Consider the following 12,731-nt stretch of genomic DNA (forward strand, 5'->3'; position numbering starts at 1 on the left):
ATATATTTAACAAATGAAGATTAGAATTTCCTTTAAGTGCAACATAGTCAGATGACAGAGTGGAAATTAGGTACATACCAAGATATGCTGGAGTCCCAACCACAGATCTCCTGAAAGACTTTTCACCTATGATACGGGCAAAGCCAAAATCACACAACTTCACCTGTGTAGACAAAATAATTCACTTAAAACCTAAAGTCATGCATCTAAAGAGAAACAACTCAATACAGGTTTGTCATTGAGAACTTACATCCTTCTGCATTGATTGGGTTGAAGAATTTCATAAACTTAAGGTTCTTATTCATTTTGCAAAAATATTTGTTGTCATAAAAGATATTTATTTTTACTATGTTTCTGGATTTAAATTCATTACATATTCAAGTCATAAACTTAAAGTTGACATAAAACCTAGAAAAGACATGTATCACAAATGTAATTCATGATAACTTTAAATTGTTCAGTATAACTTGTGTGTCAATACACAAGTCTAAAACACTTTCACAGCTTAAGTTGGAATGGGAGCATAATTTCTTATAATCAAAGTGAAAGTAAGTTAAGCATACAAACATCATGAAACGCTTCAAAAATTAAGCTGAACTTGAAAAACTCCAGGTCATATAAGATTTCCAAAAGATGGTCTAGGGTGACATGGAAGCAATGAAATATGGAGGCACCAGAGACTGCTCAACTGGCTTACAAGGCCCTAATTAGAGCCAAATGCAAAATCAGTCAGTCAAGAAATCAGGGTTAGCAGAGTGCTTTCTGATAAATCCAGGGAAATTCTATTGAGCAGATTAGAGATTCAATAGATCTTACATTCCTCATCAAGAATGGTTGCAATATTTGAATGAGTTCATCAATGAAAAATTCTAAAGGCAATGACAACAGAAAATTTACTGTCAAATTTGCTCAAACGGTTTAGTGGACTGAGAAAAGGTTGTAAAAATTGCTTTCCATATCTTTTAAGTAATTATCAACAGCCACTGATATATGAATCCACTAGATCTTCTTGTCTCCAGGAATTTCACACAGTGTGTCCAATATCTTGCTTTTTTGTATGGTGTTCAGAAAATGGTCCAATATCTTGCTTTTTGGTATGGTGTTTAGAAAATGGTCCAATATCTTGCTTTTTGGTATGGTGTTCAGAAAATGGTTCAATATCTTGCATTTTGGTATGGTGTTCACAAAATGGTATATGTAGTATTATAATTACAATATGATTCATCTGGATAACAATCTATGCTTAAAGCTCTATTCATTGTGTTCTTTTCAACACAGAACTTCAAAGCGAATATATATTTTACAAAATTAGGTTTAGAATTTTGCTAATATTTATGCTCACTAATAATCTGCAATTTACAATATCCCAATCTTCCAGTATTTTGTGAGAAATGCAGCAGACCTGCCAACCCTGACAAGTCAGTCTCAATAAGGCAGTTGATTTTTTTCTCCATAAGTTTAACCAGTTTTCAGTAAGGTGTTACAAAATATCATAAACTGCTTTTATGAAGGTGGAAAACTTCATTAAAAGTTCGGTATTTGAAACATGCAGCAACACATAGACTTTATTTACAGTTGCACAAACTTTAGTTCCAAACCCTTTGCAGCTCAATGGCTTGCTGCTGTCTCTCAACTTGACATAATTCTTTTAAAAAAATTTCCATTTCACGCAACAACGGCAATCATATCTCCCGCCACAGGTCATACTTAAATTGGCACGTGCTGTCGAATCAACATAACTGTGTCCCTTCCAGTTTTTATTCAGGGGAATCTAAATATTCCTTTTTATTCTTCTGTTCATTATTAATACTTTCATCTTAAACATGCATCGCTTGCTGGATTTTGTTTTAAAAAAATTCTATAATCAACAGTTTGATCATGCAGACACTTCGTGTGAACAAATAGTGCAGCCTAAAGTGGGTGAGGTGCTGCTGTAAAGTTAGTCTGGTTCCCTGACTAATTTCACTAATTCTAATATGAAAAACCTGGTCCAAATAAAACACGGATGAACAAATTTTCCAGAATTTTCGACAATGATCATTTTTACCTAGTTTTTGCTTTTATGCCATAAGTCCATATTTTAAGGGTAATTTTCATAAGACTTATGGCAAATCGTAACGGTTGGCAGGTGTGATGTAGCATGTACAACTCACCTGAGGAAAGGCAGTTTCAGAGGACAGCAGCACATTTTCTGGCTTTAAATCACAGTGGACAATGTGCCTGGAGTGCAGATGCTTTAAGGCCATTAGAATCTGAAATACAGTGATATTTAATCTTATAACTCCATTTACAATTGGCAGCTAGTAATGACACAACATATGCAATTCAACCCTTTTATAAATTGATCACAAAGGGCCAAAATACACTGTCCTTTATTACCAAGTGTCCCTTATATACAAGCTGTGAAAATAAGAAAATGGACATACAGACTGATGGAATGTCAGGAAACAAAGCCCCACCCCGTCATTTTAAAGGCTAAAACTAAACACATATACTAGATTTTGTGTTTGTGTGTGTTTGTGCAATTTTGATTTTTAACATAGCTTTCATAATTTGAGTTCTATTGTTACAATATCTGCAGTGAGGCAGTTTATAGTGATGTCCAGCAGTGGGTCATCACCCCGCAACCATGTGGCATCATGTCCCAACTAGTCACGTTATCCTCACATTAGGATGACCTGACCTAACACTAACCACTTAATGCTGAGCACCAAGTAAGGCAGCTGCTAGTTCTTTTTTTAAGTCTTTGGCATGACTCAGATGGGGTTCAAACTTCCAAAGTGCAACTCTGATTCACTGATGACAAGTCATGTCTTACAGACAGATCTGACTTGCAAAATATACCCAGACTTACAGGAGGGATGTGTGAAATTCACTTTTTTACAGTGTCCCCCTGGGGGAGGGGGGGTAAAGGGTTACTTGAAGTATGCTCACATATAATTGAGTATATATGGTACTTATACATACAGATAGCAAAATTTCATTTATCTATGTATGGAGGTTTATGTTTAATTTTGCTAAAAAACAGCATATATATAAAGATGGATTTATTAGACCAAATCAAGATGCTCTTACCGCAAACAGTGGTAGACATAAAAAGGTGTCAGCAGCATCTACATGGAAAGCTTCAAAACGATTTTATTTCTTGTGATCCTGTTAAGTATGGCAGATGGCAATCCATAGTTCTTAAAAGTAGTACTTGTTCTGTCTAATGTAATGTCAGAAAGGTAGTAGAGCCGAACCTCTTAAAAGGTCTTATATTCGTTTGTAGCTCTAAATAATAAACACAGTAAGTCTAAAAGCTACCACACTGTAGTAATTACAGTTACAGTTTAGTTGTAATGAGGTGACCCCATGTGATTTCAGAAATAATACTTTTTTTGAAACTTAAGGAACAAACAGCCCTTTTACTAGTGCGGGTAAGATTTCTCAAATCTTTGAGTTCAGTTTTTCCAAAATGAAGCTATATCACAGCTGGAGATGATGTACTGTATATACTTGCTTATAAGATGAATCAAAATGTAAACTGCAAGGACCCACATATAAAATAGCATAATGTGCCAACAGACCTGGACCTGTGAGTTTGTGTGTGTGATTTGGATTTTTAACATAGCTTTAACAATTTTTAGTTATATCGCTACGATGTCTGCAGTGTGGAAGTTTATAGTAATGCCTAGCACTGGGGCATCATGTCAAAGACATGTCCCACCCAGTCACATTATCCTGACACAAGGCCGACCAGTCCTAACACTAACCTCTTAATGCTGAGTGCCAAGTGAGGCAGATGTTAGTACCATTTTTTGTAAGTCTTTGGTATGACTTGGTCGGGGATCGAACCCACGACCTTCTGCATCCAAGGTGGGTGCTCTAACCACTATGGCACCGGAGTGGTTCTGTGAGTTTGTAGTAATCAGTAGAAAAAACAGCAAATATCTTATCTAAGCCATGTCAGGATCTTTGTTGTTTACAATTTGACTTCACTTATAAGTGAGTACATATGGCAGTAATGAAATTTACAGAAAAGTATTAATAATGGCAATATAGTTGTGTTACAATAAAAAATATTTTACAATTTCAGTTTGGTCAGAATTATGTACACTTGTTTTAAATGTAAATCCCAACTACTAAATCTACTTTCTGCAAAAATGCCAATGTCTGCATAAATTATTTAGAGTTTGCTAAAATGAACAACTTTAGCCAAATTTTCACAAAACTGCTGACAATATCACCATAATCAGCATGGCAGTCAAAACATGACTTCCATGTCTAGCTCTTTCACTAACGTGCACTTTGGAAAAAAGCCTTCCCTGAAATGTGATGTTTCATCTTGAACAGCATTATGTCTATATGTCTAGATCTTCTGTTAATGTGAAATGGTTGCGGGGGTTGGAGGGAGAGAAAGTCTTCCATAGCTTGGGGTTTATCACCTGTAAATAGCATTTTAATAATGCAGGCAAGACACTAAGAATCCTAACACATCAGAGTACAAAAGTTTAAACATACAGATATACCTTAAGTAATATTAATATTATCCAAAGTTTTAGTAGAGTGCAGTGATTTGTTTGTGAGATATATGACTTAAAAAAACTTCAACATCTGCAGTGGCTCAAAGGTTAGGAAACTAAACACAAGGCAAAAGAGTGCAAGTTCAAATCCTATCACAGTGACTATGATAGTTTTGGCACCAAATAATAAATTGTGCTGCTCTGCCAAAAATATAAAACCAAATCAACAAAGGACCTTAAAATAAATCTCTTTGCTGATGTTGCAACTGGTTCAATGCCAGAAGAGTGACATCTTTGCCAAGTCATTTGACGGTGAGACAAAAATATTGTCATTTACAGAAAAGTTCTTAAATATGAGCAGTTGTTGTGATCGTTTAATATACCTGTGAGATGAGGAACTTTGTGACACGCTCACTAAGCCTGCCTTTTGGACTAGACAGAATCATCTCTAACATGTCTCCCTTCAACTTCTCCATGACCACAAATATCTGTAAGGTAAATGAGATAAGTTTTCTTATAAATATTTACTGTCCAATAAAACAGAAATGTACTCGACTGAATGCCTAAGGGTTATTACCTGTTGCTCCAAGGCATCCATATATTCAAATGAGAGGATGACTCAGTAGTTGTTTCAATGTAATATAATGAATGTAAAAATCTAGAGAGAGAGAGTCTATGTATATTTACTATTATCTACTTAGATTGATTTTGAAAATGATTCCTTCTGAAGTAAGTGTCAAACAAATCCAAACATCATATATGTAAAGTAAATGGTAAACATTAAAGGATCCAAAAGGCAGTAAATAATTTTTAACATCAGCATATTAATTTAACTTCTGACAAAATTTTATGTAAAACTATAAATTATTTCCCAACTTTTTATTTCAAAAGCACAAAATTTCTTCGAATCACCATGACTTTTACCATTCAGGTTAGTCAAGACATCTGTTCAAATCACACAATATTCAGTTAATAATAGCTGACTTTGTATTAAACAACAATAATGTATTTAAAGCCATATTTGGTCAAGTAAAATCAAGAAAATGAACAGTCAAAAATGAATGGTAAAGGTTGTTGTTCATAAAGCTTCAGTAAATATGTACATTCAAAACAGAATCTTGATGTGTGTAAATCTGCATGTTGCCATGGGAACTTACCCTCTCTGGGGTTTCAAACATCTTTTCAAGATTAACCACACCAGGATGATGAAGATTCTGGAAAAATAAAAATAAATAAATATCATTTTATTTGAATTGTCATTCTTTATCATTTTATATAAATTGTCATTCTTTTTCTTTTTCCCTGCCAAAGATATCAACATTTTCCTTTTTAAAATACAATAAATTAAAAATTACTGCATCATTCTATGCAGATGCGATAATTCCTACAACATAGTAAAATTATAAATTATAAAAAAGAATTATACATGTCATGCCTAAATTTGTTGGACACTGAATAAAATGTAACTAAAAGTTTCAAGCTTGTATTTATTTTAGCAAGGGTTTTAAAAATTTCCAGATGAAGAATTTGCAAAGCAGTAAGCAGGTTTTTAAATTTATCAAAAAGTGATATTTGTCTTGGAGAGAAAAAACTAATTCTTTTCAAATTCTATTTTGTTCATGCAACTCATGATAACTGAGGCATTTCAGTTTGAATCCTATAGATATGAACTTTATCATGCCTTGCCATATGCATTTACGAATAGTGAAGTGAGTTATCTGTATTGGATATATTTGTGTCAAAACATTACCTGAAGAATGGCGACTTCATTCTTAAGTTGTGCCTCTTGTTTTGTTGGAAATCTCATTTTGTCTATGACCTTGATTGCCACCTCACGATTTGATTTTCTGTGTTTGCCTTAAAGAATACAGATTTGTGTTATTTTACATTTTAAAACTACCCAATAACATCATAAAGTCTCTTAAATGTAAACAATAAAAGATGCAAGGGTAAGACTGAATATTTATAGTAGTACCTATCAGTAGAATTACATATACCATAATTTTTTTTAAAAAGTATTAAGTTAAATTTGTTTTTGGAAAGGCAAGTATATTACAAACTAGTTAAGAAATGTTTTGCTTCAATGAAAGCATACATCGATCACAAGAAAAACAAGAGGTTCAAGTGGGTCTAATATTGCTTATCTGTCATATACAACTCAATAGTTTACCAATTTATAAAGATGATCAAATCTGCGATTGAACTCATCTGAGATTTTTATGATATATAAATCTGTACTCCATTCTTGCTTAAAACTGGATCTGAAATATGGACTCTACAGTGGTTAACAAACAACTGTTGACAGATGGATGACACACAACACATGAGGGATGAAACACGATGGATACAGAACCATACCATATGCTCTCCTGGCAACAAGGTACTAAAACAAATGTGTTAAGTATGGTCTCATTGTTTTATAAATTACTGGAACATATTATATTGTACTTGTATTAACAATTTATTGACAATATCTGTGCAGCAAAAATGAATTTCTTCTCACAAAACCTCAACCAAATCCTCACTTCGAATGTTAGCTTATTTAAATTTCAACATCAAAAAGTATATATACTCATTGAATTATAACAAACACAGCCTTAGTATGCAACAAATACATGTTCAATTTTTTGCTTACAACAATATTTTAACCCCAGGTCAAGCCGGATGAAACAGGGATAGTATATAATGTACAAAATAATAAAATAAATGTCAATCATGCTGAACATGGATTGAAATCATAAACAAAATAATAATCACAATGAATTACAAGTAAGTTAATACATGTCTTTTCATTGGCTCCAAGAAGTCCAAATTTAAAATCCTAATACTGCCAGTATCAAACATTACCTCCATAAACAATCCCGAATTGCCCAGATCCTAGTACATCTTCAGGGAAAATTTGATATAACTGACTAATATCCTGAAAATAAGTAAAGTAAGAAATGTATTGTTTTACCTGTGATTGTAATCTTTGCTGCAAATCACAAAGTATAACAAACTACTAGATTTGTGTTTGTACAACACTCCAATTCAAACCACAAAATGCCATGGTCAGATGTTTCCAAAGAACAATATAAATTCGCAAACTTCATTTAAATGGTACTGAATTATGTGGTCATTAAAATATCAATACAACAGTCCTATAAAATACTTTTTTGCACAGGACAAAGGCTTTTTAGTTAATTGTGCTAAACAGACTTCAAAAGTCACTTCCAAAATAATTAATCAAAAAATATCCTAAATGGTCTGAAAATCTACACATGCATATACAAATGCTTATCAAATTTCACTGGCATAGGTCAAGCAGCTTATGAAATTATGCTAAGAACTCTAAGTAACCCCACCCCCATCTCTCACTCTACTGAGATATATACATAAAATTTTCTACAAAATTTCATTTGTCTGTATAAAGAAAATGCTAAAACACTTGCTACAGCTGATGCATAAAAGGACATTTACTGATAAAATATTTTTAATTTTCTCATCTTTTTTAAAAAGATCTTTAAATATATGGCACAAGATAAATACTAACTGCTTACCCCCCACTCAAAAAAAACCCCCAAGAATCCCAAATGGAAACATGCTGCTTAACTAGCCCCCATGGCTACTGCTATGATAAATCAAAGTATTGGAAATAGTGATTGCTTGGAGAGTTAATACTAATTTATACAAGATCACATGAAGGAACACAACTACATAGATACTGCTATGCAGGGTATTGACTATTGTAAACATAATGCTCTTTATCCTTATAATATATTTATACACATTCTTTTACCTATGTATCATTAAAAGTTCAGATTAACATCTGAACCATTATTAGGGGAATTATTAGTTACAGGTATACTCTGCATAAAGTTGGGTATGTATCAAGAGTATGATGCATAGTGAAAATACATATAATGAAGCAGTAACAAATGTATTAGTAGGGGGATTAGTACACATGGGCCAAAAAAATTCTGGTCCCGTGCAGATGACAATGGTGTTGCAAGAGCATCACTCTTCTTGATATCTTCTGTTGACTTGATGACTGTCCTCACTGTCACTGGAGGTAGATTCAACTGAAGTGCAACAACAACAGCTCGCTTCTTTGCCTCCATATGTCAAATTACCTTCATTGTAACTTACAAAGTCACATACTTTCATGCATTCTTTGTGTAGCAGCTAGTGGCGTTCTAGATGTTCAACAGAGTAGTGAGCAACTCTTGCTGCTGGCTGGGCATGGCGTGAGCAACGAAGTAAAAATGAGTGAGCAACTCTTGCTGCTAGCTGGGCATGGCATGAGCAACGATGTAAAATTGAACCACCAACTTATCTTTCTAGCATGTCATAAGGTAGATAGTGTTGAAAGGTGTGATATAATTTGATTGGTGTTGGAGTTTGGACCGAGACTTGTTGTGTATTGAGTTTGCTTCCTTCCATTGTTCATATTGATGGTGGTCAGGGAAAAGGTAGTAAAATGTTACTCGTATATACTAAACATATTCCAAGACATAAAGTATAACAAGTTTTATAAAAATTGGACAAGTCACTCTGGATAAAATTTAGAAGATAGTTTGTACACCTGGTTGATAAGGAAGTTACATCTTTGCTAAAGAGTTTTCTGTCTTCATTGTAGAGTTAGTTCTATGAAGTCTGCAGTCAGATTTAGACAAAGCTAAGTTGATGGTATTCGAAACATGATTTTGGAACACAATTCCATACCAAGTTTGAGAGTTTTTAATGTTATACTTGGGTGCTTTGGAGGACATACCTGAAACATTTTTGGTACAGTTTTTCCAAGACAATGATTGGTTCATGGCAATATCATAAGCTCAAAGGAACTTCAGATCTGTCAACCTTAAGAAGACTGTCTCATTAAGACAGTTAATTTTTATTTTCTGTAAGTTAGACCAGATTTCAGTAATGTGTAACAAAATATCATGTAATGCTATTGTAAAGATGGAAAACATGTAATTTAAAATGTTGGTAATCAAAACTGATCCAGTGACAGTAAACATTATGTACAACTGAAAAGTTTGAAAGGTACACATAGATCTTACTGACCTATGGCACAGTTCTACAAACTTCAGTTCTAAACCCTTGCAACTCAATGGCTTATTGCCATCTCTCAACCCGATATAACTCTTGGAATTTTTTTCAATTTCACATGAGGACAGGAATCTTATCTCCGCCATGACAAATACTCAAATTGACATGCAATGTCTAATCAACGTAATTGTGTCCATGCCTGCTTTTAGTCACATGAATCTTATATTCCTTTTTGTTCATCAATACTGATTATTAACACTGTTTAGGAAGCTAATTTGCCCTTTTGTCTTCAACATATATCACTTGTTGGGCACCATTTAAAAAATATTCTATGATCAACAGTTTTAAGAGTCTGAGGTACTACTGTAAAGTTATTCTGGTTCCCTGATGAACTCCACTAAATCTAAAATGAAACATGGATTGAAATGAAATATGGATGAGCCGATTATCCATATTTTACCACAACATTATTTCCATGGTTTTTGCTTATATTTCATAAGTCTGTCCTTTAAGGGTCATTTTTGTAAGACCTGTGGCAAAATCACAGGCAGCTCTGAAACTCTGGTTAGGTCATTCACATGCAGACAAACAAGTAGAGATGATCCAATATATGATGTGTCATTTCTAAAAAATGTCACTGAAACAATGAATATTACAATGAAAATATGATGATAGATTAAATAAATAAACTGATCATTACTCTAACTTGGGCATCCTCAAGCACATTGTCCTCGGATTCTTTATTATCTGAAATTATAAATAAAAGCTTGATATACACTTGCTCTTTATCATGATCATTCTTCCTGAAAATATTCAAATTCATGACCATTATAAAATGTTGTCATGATCATTATCATCAGTAATCCAGACATAGTGGAATTCCCTCTCTCACGTATTCTTTCAATGCCCATAGCACTCTTAGTCCCCTCTTCCAAGAGACCTTCCCTCTGCCCCTTTCAAGATCAGATGTGTTGTTTTGTATTGGCTCTCATATTTTTTCGCTTATTTTTACTTTTCCAAGTGTCTTTGTCTCTTTTTTCAAAATAATTAAATGTTACATTTGATCACTGACATAAGTAACTGTACTGCAAAATATAATGCATCGTTACAAAGCGTCACCTCTTTCAATAAAAGTACCACTCTCCTCCTCCCCCACGTAAGAAATTTCTAGCTGGAACATTGAATGCATCATCGTCATTACTCTAATTCAGTGGAGAGAAGGTCAATAAAGTCATCCAAAGGAAACACTCAATAGTCAAACAAAGAACTGTTTACTACTTAATTAGTCTTGCTAAGAGTTATAATAATTTGAGAAGAATTGCTTCAATTTGTAAACAAACAAGTTACAGTAACCTGACTAAAATGATCAGAATTACTCTCTGACTCATACTATTTGGACTTGATACTTGTGTATGATCTTTTTAATTTTAATTTTTAAAAATTTATGATAGATATTAGCTTATGACAGGCTGAAGAATTAAAATATTTCAATAATTTACAAATTCTTGCCTAATTAGATTATGTATGCATGCTAATTAGCATGGTCAGATCTGGAACTTTCATGTGTGTATAGTATATATCCAAAGTACAACACTGACTAATCTTTGTCATTACATAATGCTCTGGCATATCTAAGTCTATGCTGTTCAGCCTACAGCATACCTTTATTTGTGTTTTTGTGTGTGTGTGTGTGTGATTTAGATTTTTAACACAGCTTTAACAATTTTCCAATCATATAGCTAAGATGTCTGCAGTGTGGCAGTTTAAAGTGATGTCTGGCACTGGGGCATCATGGTGAAGAAATGTAGCATGATGTCCCACCCAGTCACATTATCCTGACACCAGGCTGACCAGTTCTAACACTAACCTCTTAATGCTGAGTGCCTAGCAAGGCAGCTGTAGGTACCATTTTTAAAAGTCTTTGGTACGACTTGGCCGGGGTTTCGAATACACGACCTCTCGCATCCAGGGCAAATGCTCTAACCACTAGGCAACCAGAGGTCACCTTTATATGTAAAATTTACAGCAAATTTCCTTCTCAATACAAATTTTGAAAAGCTACTCACTTGATACATTAATGCTGGATTTGGGGGTGACTGGCATGAGAGCCTGCCTTATTGCATGCTCCCAGTGCTTGGCCTGTTCATAGCCCTTTCCGCTCTCATGGGACAACTGTAAAGAAAGTTATTTCTGAGTAAATGTTGGACACAAATTAATTATTTTGTACATAGTATGGCACTTACATATTCCTGTAATGTTTTATATATGTATTTATTAAAAATTTCACAAGTTCGGTTTTCAGGTATATACTAATGCCCCCCACCCCACAGAATATTACAGATTTTGTCCAAATTTGCCAAATGAAATGTCTATATGGCCCAATTTAAATAAGCAAACAGTTTTAGCAGGTCCCCATGCTCTTCTTCTTCACTGGATGCAATAGACTGAGAATCCAATGTCTTCTAAAGCAGTGTAATTTACTATGCATAATTCCTTTTGTTCTGAATTGCTTCAGTTTCACAAAATCAAGCTACAATAAATTTGTGAGACTCTTAGGAAAAAGAGTTTACTCACTATATAATATCCCCAAAATACATGAAAAATGTTAATCATAGAAATGCATTTACAGACAGTTTAGAAAAGTGAATCCAGCTTGTAACTATTATGAATGTTTAAATAATAACTTTTTGCGAAAGAAGAAAGTACTGCCAAATGTCTTAGTTTTTTCATAACAAAAATATATGTACCTTAAGGTATGTTAAGTAGATGCTATATACAAGAGAATTAATGACTAGGTCGTCGTGTGAGTGTGTCGGCTACACACAAGTGCATATAACACTGATTGAGTAACATCATTTTTTGGTGATGTGTGCTTAGTCGTGAGGGAATATGGGCTCATATTGTTTCTTTCATCAGTAAAATGTGAATTTTTTGTGGCCTTGGCAAGATTACAATCTAGTTTTGTAGCAGATGCTGTATCAAATTTGCGATTTTCTTAAAAATCAATACTAATCAATGCCAGATTGATCAAGTTCAAACATGATTTTTTCTTCTAAATAATGTGTACTGTTTATCATAGTGTATTACAGGAGTTAAATACTGTATGGGTGACACATTGCAACAGGTCATATAAATTCAGTCAGACAGTTTCCATGTACAAAACTAATTATAAAACAGATAATACTTAAGTTTAAT

The 12,731-nt window shown here is 33.7% G+C and overlaps 1 protein-coding gene across 6 annotated transcripts in view; it reads right to left on the reverse strand.

The window, feature by feature from the left end:
• LOC149805496 (serine/threonine-protein kinase D3-like) overlaps positions 1 to 12,731 on the reverse strand; it is a 202,893-nt gene that overhangs the window by 51,542 nt on the left and 138,620 nt on the right. For all 6 annotated transcript variants that reach the window (XM_089950094.1, XM_089950093.1, XM_089950095.1 and 3 more), the window contains 8 exons: positions 11,603 to 11,708; positions 10,237 to 10,283; positions 7,353 to 7,425; positions 6,256 to 6,362; positions 5,663 to 5,719; positions 4,889 to 4,993; positions 2,154 to 2,252; positions 79 to 163 (listed from right to left, as the gene is read on the reverse strand). In XM_089950094.1, the coding sequence (XP_089806220.1) occupies positions 79 to 163; positions 2,154 to 2,252; positions 4,889 to 4,993; positions 5,663 to 5,719; positions 6,256 to 6,362; positions 7,353 to 7,425; positions 10,237 to 10,283; positions 11,603 to 11,708 (679 nt within the window). The remainder of the gene's footprint in view (positions 1 to 78; positions 164 to 2,153; positions 2,253 to 4,888; positions 4,994 to 5,662; positions 5,720 to 6,255; positions 6,363 to 7,352; positions 7,426 to 10,236; positions 10,284 to 11,602; positions 11,709 to 12,731) is intronic.

The sequence above is a fragment of the Sinohyriopsis cumingii genome, chromosome 2, assembly GCF_028554795.1.
Source record: "Sinohyriopsis cumingii isolate HCF-2022 chromosome 2, ASM2855479v2, whole genome shotgun sequence".
Classification (NCBI taxonomy): domain Eukaryota; kingdom Metazoa; phylum Mollusca; class Bivalvia; order Unionida; family Unionidae; genus Sinohyriopsis; species Sinohyriopsis cumingii.